This window comes from Tupaia chinensis, unplaced genomic scaffold (assembly GCF_000334495.1).
Source record: "Tupaia chinensis unplaced genomic scaffold, TupChi_1.0 Scaffold148234_1, whole genome shotgun sequence".
In the NCBI taxonomy this organism is placed as follows: domain Eukaryota; kingdom Metazoa; phylum Chordata; class Mammalia; order Scandentia; family Tupaiidae; genus Tupaia; species Tupaia belangeri.
Window position 1 is genome coordinate 3,768,374 of NW_006208084.1, and position 9,770 is coordinate 3,778,143.

At 40.1% G+C, this 9,770-nt stretch overlaps 1 protein-coding gene across 2 annotated transcripts in view; it reads left to right on the top strand.

Moving 5' to 3' along the window:
- Window positions 1-9,770, top strand: part of RTCB (RNA 2',3'-cyclic phosphate and 5'-OH ligase) — a 29,431-nt gene that overhangs the window by 7,013 nt on the left and 12,648 nt on the right. Inside the window, exons 4-7 of one of the 2 annotated variants that reach the window (XM_006170340.3) lie at window positions 612-711; window positions 6,636-6,792; window positions 7,237-7,393; window positions 8,210-8,369. In XM_006170340.3, coding sequence (XP_006170402.1) covers window positions 612-711; window positions 6,636-6,792; window positions 7,237-7,393; window positions 8,210-8,369 — 574 coding nt within the window. The remainder of the gene's footprint in view (window positions 1-611; window positions 712-6,635; window positions 6,793-7,236; window positions 7,394-8,209; window positions 8,370-9,770) is intronic. The other variant, XM_006170341.3, reaches the window with a different exon arrangement.

Consider the following 9,770-nt stretch of genomic DNA (forward strand, 5'->3'; position numbering starts at 1 on the left):
GCGGCACAGCAGTCATCTTGTAGTTACCAGGAATGGTGTTGTGGGCATCTGCAGTGTGAGTTGTCCTTGGGTATCTGGCTTCCTTAAGAATGGCAGAGTAGTTCTTGTTTTCCCCTGAGGTAATGCAGGGCTGGTAATTATCATCTTCTCAAGTTGCAAGTTCTTCAACCTTGTTCCAGCGCTGGAGAGGCCAGGGAGGCCGGGCCCCCCCAGAGGGGGGTGGGCAGAGCCTTTCCGCGCCTGGCGTGAGTTTTAAACCACCGGGTCCGGGACGCAAACCGTGGTCAACTACATGGGAGTCCAGCGACATAGCCATTACGCTAACTGCTTGTCCCCTATATCCTTTTATTCTGAGGTCTGCTTTTCTGTTTGGGATTTCATAAGTTAATAGACTTTAAAAAGGTTTTTTTTTCTCACTATGTTCAACTTTGTGATTGTGATGAAGAGTTCTTATACTTCATTTCCACCAACAAAGATGATTCTGTGAAAATAGAATCTTGGTTTTAAGAAAGCTTTGGCCTGCAGCCTGTTAGAGAATGAGCATCCGGGCCAGTGGGTAGCCAGAACAGCAGGTTGAGATAGCTGTACTTCACCTTCTCGTTCTCTTGCAGCGATCTATTGGGCTTCCTGATGTCCATTCAGGCTATGGGTTTGCTATTGGGAATATGGCAGCCTTTGACATGAACGACCCCGAAGCAGTGGTGTCCCCAGGTAAGGTCCCTATGGGCTTCTGCTGTCAGACGTGTAGCTTCTCTCTGTGGGTCGTAGCCCCCCTAAAACAGCCATACTTCTCTCTTTGCACATCTCCCAACCTCACCATATTTTACCCTTTCTTTTCCTCATTTACTGAACTTGATTACGGACATTCAGAACTGTTAGAATATTAAGTAAAACATACATTTATTGAAAAGTTTTGCACTCCTAGCAAATGCCGGAAACTAATAGTCACTGGCTACAAACCAAACTGACACAATCTCTGGAAAATCCTATATGTTGGTGTCTTAGTTACCTCATAGACAGATGGGGTTTAATAATTATCATAGTACATAGCATTATTGTGGGAATTGATGAGGTCAGCTGTAAAATGCTTACACAGTGCTAAGCACATAGGAGATCATTCAGTAAGTGTTGCTCTTGTGGTTATTGTTATTTACCCCTGGTTGTGTACATCTTTTTTTTAAGAATTATTTATTTAATTTTATTTATCATTATTATTTTTAATTTGCCACAGGACACTCATACTCACCAGAGATAGAGACTGGGTGGGGAGAGCAGGAAGTGAGGAAAGCAAGCCCACCAGGACCAGGACTCAAACCATAGTCATCCATGTGGGAGTCCAGCTCCTTAGCCACCAAGCCCCCTGCTGGCTCCTGTGTACATCTTTTCTACTGGAGTTACGGAGTGCTTTCACTGAAAACATTCCATACCAGAAGTAGTATCTTTGCTTTCAAAGAATGTGAATAAAAAACAATAGTTCAAATGACATCTTGCAAATTATGCTCCACAGTGATGAACTTCAGGCCAATCACCTGCTGAAAATAGTGAGAAAGGTTTGGTAAATTATTATTATTTTTTTAATCTTTGCAAAGGCACAAGAAAGCCACTAAGACAGTAAGAACTTAGGAGGCCAAGAACCAGAAGAAGGAGGGAAATAAATGGTCCATATATGTAAGCCCAGCATTTAGCACCTTTTTTAGTAAATTTCAATCAGTAATGATCCAGTTAACAAACTTGACCTCTCAGATGTGTGGTTGTATATGTACATGCATTACAGTGCACTTAAATGCAGAATAGCTGAGGCGGCTACTGAACTTGAGATGTGAAATACTGCTTTCAGGGACTAAAAATGAAGTTCTTCTGTTGAGACTTCTACCAGATTCATTTCTAGTAGGAGAGACACAAACCCAAGCCCATCCTGAGATGCCTACTGAACTTGAGCTGTGAAATACTGCTTTCAGGGACTAAAAATAAAGATCTTCTGCTGAGATTTCTCCCTCCACATTCATTTCTAATGGCCTCCAGGCACTGAGTGTCTAGACAGGTCCAAATGAACAATATCCAAACATCTGAATACGATTAGGGTCAGAATATTCCTCAATTCCCACTGAATCTGATGTACACAGAGTGAAAAATGGAACGAGAGATTGTAGATCAACTCTTCCTGCATGCCTCTGAATGCTCAGATTGAATTTCAAGAATTAGGAAGAATCCATTAGATGGCTGGAAATCACCGTAGGGTCACAAGAAATGAGAAAGCAAAATACCTCTACTCCAAGGGAGAAGAGTAACTCCTCTTCATCCTCAGTACAGTGGAACTCATGGAAATGTAAGATAAAGAATTTAGGATATTCATAGTGACAGAGTCTACAGAGGTGCAAGAGAAGAAAGACAAAAGAATTGCAGGAGAAAGGAGCCAACAAGTTCCAGGAGGTGAGGAAGATCTTGCAACATCTGAAAAAGGAAATATACACCATAAAAAAAAAAATCGAATGGTTAGAGATGAAGGCTATAATATCGAAAGTCAAAACCTCTCTTGAAAGTATTAAAAACAGACTAGATCATACAGAAAATCAAATCTCAGATGTAGAAGATAGAATCGTTGACCTAGAAAAATCCACCATGAAGACTGAGAAAATTGCCCCCAAGAATGAGAATAATATACAAGAAATATTAGTAACCATCAAATATCCAGATAATTGGGATCCCAGAAGGCAAAAAGACTAATAAGGGCATTGATAATCTATTCCATGAAATCCTGGAAGAAAATTTCCCAAACCTAGAGAGGTATTCAAAGATCCAATTCCAAGAAATACAAAGGACCCCAAATAGAATCAACCCAAGAAAGGGACCAGCAGGTGGTATGGTGGTTAAGGTGCTGGATACTCCCATATGGCCGACCATGGTTCAAGTGCTAGACCTGGTGGATTTCTCTCTTAAATCATTCTTTAAAATATTTTAAATAAATGAAAAAATTAAAACAAAAAGAACCTAAGAAGATCTTCTCTAACACATGTAGCCAGATTAACCAAAAACACAAAGACAAGATACTAAGATTTGCTAGAGAGAAACATCAAGTCACTTATAAAGGATATCCTATCAGGCTCACAACAGACTTCTCATCAGAAACAATGTGAGCAAGGAAAGAATGGGAAAATATATTTAAAGTGTTAAGGGAAAAGCAATTTCAACCCAGAATACTATACGTGGCAAGATTATCCTTCATATGGGAATCTTGAAAAGACAAGAACATTCTCGGATAAACCTGAAAGAATTTACCAATATAAGACCAGATCTCCAAAAAGTTCTCAAGGGAGTGCTATACCAGGAAAACTAAATATAGACACACAGAAATAAAGAGTTCAAAAACAACTAAGAAAATAGCCAACTTAATGGTAGGGACAAGTCTGGAGTTGAATGTTACCTTCCATAATTTAATCAGGAAGATTGGACCACAACAGAAGATCAAATGCATGAGACCGAACTGGGGAAATAGAATCTTAGGACTTTTAGTCGTAAGATTTTCTTCTGTGCTTTGTTTTTTGGTTTAAAGGGTTTTTGTCTCGTCTTGAGTTGCTGATAGGTTCATGTACCTACTATTTGAACAGAATCTTAACCTGTTTTCTGGCTTTAAGTTTTAAGTGAATCACTCTTAGCATTTCTTTGATTTTGATTTATTAAAGCTAAAACTGCTTTTCTTGAGACTAAAAAATATATTGTTGGGAACCAGCAGTTAGTGTAATGGCTGTGTCGCTGGATTCCCACGTAGTCGACCGCGGTTCGCGTCCCGGACCCGGTGGCTTAAAACTCACGCCGGGCGCGTGTGTGTGCGTGCCCAAGATCCCGCGAGGAGAATGGAGGAGAAGGGATTGTGGCGTGACCATCCCCTCTGGGGGGTGATTTCTCGCTTTCTGTCTCTCTGTCTCTCTCTGTCTGTCTGGCGAGCACACGCGCCCTATAGCGAAAACCTCTCAAAAAAAAAAAATATATATATATTGTAAAAAACCTATTTAATGACTGCAGTAAGCTATGTAGCATCAGCTAGGTACAACTTTATAGTATATTCATTCTACTCAGAGTTTCACACCTAAAGGCAGACATGTATTCACAGATACGTTCATACCAGCTGAACTTGCTATTCAAAGTCGATTACTTGAGAAATTTGTGAGTCAATAAAATGTGGGGGGAAAAGGAAAGGAAAGCAACTGTAAACACCTGAGATAGTGTGGGAAATGACAGGGTGAGAAATAGGGGGAAAATATATACACACACACATATATATATGATACTAGAAATGGAAAATGATCAAGGATAACATGTATGATTAAGCCATTATGTAGTATATTCTAGATGGGAAGTTACATTTTGTATGCTGTGATGATGCTCAGTGAATGAATATAAAATTAATTAATTTAAAAAAAATTTTAATGCAGAAGAGGGCCAACTTGATGTGCTGCTCTGCAGAAGCCAGGTTCTACCTGATGGCCCTGGTTTGAATCCCTTCTCTGGTCAGCGTAAAGCACACAGGGAACACATGCAGGTGCCCAAGTTCTGCTGGGCTAGAGGGCTGGAGGAAGTGGATCGTGGCATGAGCAGACCCTGTGGAGGGGTGTGCTTCTCTCTCACCGTCATATGCACGTACATGCACTCTATTACAAGTATAGAAAAAAAATTTATGTGTTTTTTTTTTTTTAAGAATTATGTATTTTATTTTATGTATTCATTCATTCATTTTAATTTGACCAGAGAGAGAGAGGGACATAGAGAGGGAAAGTGAGAAAGCAAGCCACCAGGTCTGGGACTCGAACAGTGGTAAGCCATGTGGCAATCTCCAATACCTTAACACCACACCACCTGCTGCCTCCCCCCTCAATGTTTTTAAGAGGCTTGGTTTTTTGTTCTTGTTTTTGTTTTTTGCTATAGGGCGCATGCACTCGACAGAGAGACAGCAAGTAAGAAATCATCCCCTGGGGGGATGGCCATGCTACAATCACTCCTCTATTCTCTTCCTGGGATTTTGGGCACACATGCACGTGTGCCTGGTGTGAGTTTTAAGCCGCTGGGTCTGCTGCTCGAACCTTGGTCTACTACATGGGAGTCCAGCGATGTAACCATTGCGCCATCTGCTGGTCCCAACATTTTATGTATTTTTTAAATTCATTTTTGCTATAGGGCATATGCCCTCACTAGACAGAGAGAGAGAAAGTGAGAAATCACCCCCCAGGGGGATGGCCAAATGGCCAAACCGCAATCTCTTCTCCGTTCTCTTTTCAGGATTTTGGTGTGCATGCATGTGTCCCAAGCATGTTTTTCAAGCTGCCAGGTCCAGGACTCGAACTGCACTATCAGCCATGTGGGATCTAGCTGCCTTAACTACCACACCACCCGGCTGGTCCTTTAAATGTTTTCTTGTTTGGTTGGTTTTGTTTCAAGAAAATATTTTTCAATACATCCAAAATGTTACCATGTTGTGAGTCATAAAGCAGTTCTCAGATTTCAAGATATTAGAATCATGAACAGCAGTTCTCAAACTTTGGGCTCAGGACCACTGTATACTCAGTAAAAGTTATTGAGAATTGATCTCAAAGTCTTTGATTAGTGTTCACCTCATTAAATATTAAAATAGGGGCCAACCCCACAGCCTGGTGTTTAAGAAAGCTGGATCTCACTTGGCTCTCTACAGTTCGAATCCCAGCTCTGGTGGCTTGGAAAATACACTGGTCGTGTGTGTGTTTATTCTCCAAATTCCCACAGGACAGAGAAATGGAAAAGGGATTACAGCATGACCATACCCCATTGGGGGTACTTTCTCCCTTTTCCTCTGTTTTGTCTTTTCTCTGGTGAGCACATATGCACTCTAGCAATGAAGGAAAAGGGAAATGAAAAACTGCAAAATTGTTTGGAATTTTTTTATTTTAATTAATTAATTTATTATTATTATTACTCAGTTTTACCAGAGAGGACAGAGAGAGAAAGCAAGCCGCCAAGCCTGGGACTCAAACCATGGTCGGCCATTTGGGAGTCCAGCATCTTTACCACCAGGCTACCTGCCAGCGCCATAAACTGAGAAATTTTAAAAGCAAGAATGCACGGACTGGGGCCGGCAGGTGGCATGGTAGTTAAGGGCACTGGACTCCCACATGGCCAACTCCAATTTGAGTACTGGACCTGGCAGCTTACTTTCTCATTTTCTCTCTCTCTTTCTCTGTCCTTCTCTAGTCAAATTAAAATAAGTAAATACATAAATAAAGTTAAATAAAATAATTCTTAAAAAAAAAAGAATGCACAAGCTTTATTATCTCTCAGGAAAGATGTTATCATATGTCATGTAAGCCTTTGGAAAATCTCATTGTTCACTCATAAAAGAATAAGACACTAGCTTCCCACATGGCCAGCCACAGTTCAAGTCCTGGACTTGGTGGCTTGCTTTCTTACTTTCTCTGTTGCTTTGTGGTCAAGTAGAAAAAAAAAAAAAAAAAAAAAAAAAGGTGGTAAATAAAATTAAATCTTTAAAATAAATAAATAAAAATAAAGAATCGGTGTCTTTTTAACCTTTCATTAATGTTGAGAAACTACAGGAAACAGTGCCCAGCCACCTAGTTTTGCGACTATTTGACTCCCTTTCCTCTGCATCATAGGTGGTGTTGGATTTGACATTAACTGTGGTGTCCGCCTGCTGAGAACCAATTTGGATGAAAGTGATGTCCAGCCTGTGAAAGAGCAACTGGCCCAAGCCATGTTTGACCACATTCCCGTGGGAGTGGGGTCCAAAGGTGTCATCCCCATGAATGCCAAGTAAGAGCACACACTTCCATCAGATGGTTGGCAGAGATAGAGCAATGTGACCCTCCGCTCCATTTCTATCCAAGGGCACTTGGGAGATGGGTATTGCTTGGGTACTTTCCAGGAAGTAGTAATGAATTGTTTTTCTAATCATATGGTCCAGCCCCGTTTATTAGAGATACCAGTCAACTAATGCTTGTTTTAACAGCATTTGACATTAAGGTAGTATTTATAGTAGAATAAAATAGCACTCGGGTGGCAGGTGGCATGGTTAAAGGTGCTAGACTCCCATGTGGCTGACCACGGTCCAAGTCCCGGACCTGGTGGCATCTAACATAAAGCTTGGTACTCAGGAGATAAATATAGTATGCTTTTGTGCCCCTTTGATATGTGGTCAAACTTAGGTTTTGCTCCACATTGGCTGTGAAATGATAGCACTTTTTACTACTCACCCAGAGACTTGGAGGAGGCCCTGGAGATGGGTGTGGACTGGTCCCTGAGAGAAGGCTATGCCTGGGCAGAAGACAAGGAGCACTGTGAGGAGTATGGGAGGATGCTGCAAGCTGACCCCAATAAAGTCTCGGCAAGGGCCAAAAAAAGAGGCCTTCCTCAGGTAATTCTCACTTTGGAGGAGTGATGTATTAATTTTTTCTGTATTTTTTTATTAGAGGGAAAAATAATCTACATCTTCTATTTAGCAAACATAGCCGCTGACTTTTTCATAATATACCAGAAATAATGCATATTTTATGCTTCATTCTTCTAAAAAGCTAGAAGGGGCCAGTAAGTGTCATAGTGGTTATAATACCAGACTCCCATGTGGCCGACCACAGTTCGAGTCCCAGACCCAGCAGCTTAAAACTCAGTGTCAGGTGTGTGTGTGTGTGTGTGCATGCCCAATATCTCTAGAGAAGAATGGAGGAGAAGGGATTGTAGTGTGACCATTCCCCCTGGTGGGTGATTTCTCACTTTCTCTCTTTGTCTCCGGCATGCACATACACTCTATAGCCAAAAATATCTCTTTAAAAATAAAAAGCTATCAGAAGCTTGTAGATGATAATAAAATAAAACAAGATGTCATGACTTAGAAGTGGATGAGAGAAAATTATTATAAGGTTTGAAACGTTTAAATTACATGTGTACGATCTACAGATTAGGTCTAAATTAGAAGGAGATACTTTTTATTACCAGTTCATGGTGTCCGTGAGATGATATACTACGCATGTAAAGTTTGCAGCTAATTTTGATGATTTTACCACTGATTAACGGTGACCTTGGGCAAGACTCTTGTCTCTCAGGGTCTTATTTTCTCATTGAAAGTTGATGCATTTAAAACCAGGCAACTTCTAAAGAAGTTGCTTTTTAAATGATTTTTTTCTTTTTAAACTGGAATTAGAAGCTTTTTTATCAGGCGTTTTTACATTTGCAGTTGGGGACTCTGGGAGCAGGTAACCACTACGCTGAAATCCAGGTTGTGGATGAGATTTTCAATGAATATGCTGCAAAGAAAATGGGCATCGACCATAAGGGACAAGTGTGTGTGATGATCCACAGCGGGAGCAGAGGCTTGGGCCACCAGGTAGCCACAGGTATGTTCTAGACCTAATTTTTGCCCGGAATCACATAGAACTTTAAGAAAGAAAGCTTTGGCACCATACTGCATGTGTTTTTATCATAGTTCTCCTGTTTTAATTTTGAAGAAGTCAGTAACTTTACTTTCTCATCTTAAGAATGGGTATAGTAACTTTTCATAGGGTGTTGGCATAGGAGGGTAAGTGAAATAATGTACACTGCAAAGCACTTAAATCAGCACTTGATGCTTAGCAAACAGTAAGTAAATGTTAGCTCTAGTTACAGTTTTAATAATTTTACAGGGTACTGGAACTGGCTAAGAAAGTACTTCAGTTGTGGAATTTATGAAGTGGGCATTCATTCAGCAAATATTTATTAAATACCTACTCTGCAAAATTAGGTGTTAAGTAATTCAGTGATGAGATGGGTACTTTCCATCAAACTGTCTATAAGGAGAGCTCGTATTAATATAAAAGAGAATAAAGAGAGAGGGTAGTAATTGGTAGAGTACTGTAGGAGGGACAAGTACGACGCGCTCGAAAACAGATTTTGAAGATGGCTTCACAGACACTAAACATTTGAACTGGGCTTTGCAATTTGGATAATCACATAAAAAGGACATTCATTGGGATCAGCAGGTGGTGTGGTGGTTAAAGGCACTGGATTCCCACATGGCCGACCATGGTTCAAGCCCCAGACCTGGTGGCTTGGTTTCCCCCTTTCCCTTTCTCTGTCTCTCTCTGGTCAAATTAAAAATAATAACAGGCCAGCAGGTGGCGTGGTGGTTAAGGACACTGGACTCCCACATGGCCAACCTTTTCCAGTCACAGACCTGGGAGCTTGTTTTCTCACTTTCTCTGTCTCTCTGTCCCTCTGTCCCTGTCTGGTTATATTAAAATAAATAAAGTTAAATAAAATAATTCTTTAAAAATAATAATAACAAATGGAATTAAATAGATAAATAATTATTTTTTAAAAAAGGACATTTGGGGCCAGCAGGTGGTGTGTTGGTTAAGGGCACACTGGACGTCCACATGGTTAACCGCAGTTCAAGTCCCAGACATGGCGACTTGTTTTCTCGCTTTCTCTCTCTTTCTCTTTCCATCTCTGTTTAAATTAGAATAAATAAAGTGAAATAAAACAATTATTTTTTAGTACACTCATGACAAAAAGTTTGAACAAAAGCTAGACACAGGGAGATAACTAGTAGATCACTTTGGATGACTTCTTGGGTATAGGAAAGGATTTATAAATATATGAAAAGGTATATAGACATGGAAATTGCTGTGATCTTTAAATTTTGTGTTATAGTTTATCTTTGTATGTGTATTTCATCTTTTCTTTTTTTAATTTTTTCAGGTTCCAAATATTTCTTTTTTCTTTTTTTTTTTTTTTTTTTTTTTTTTTTTTTTTGGGTT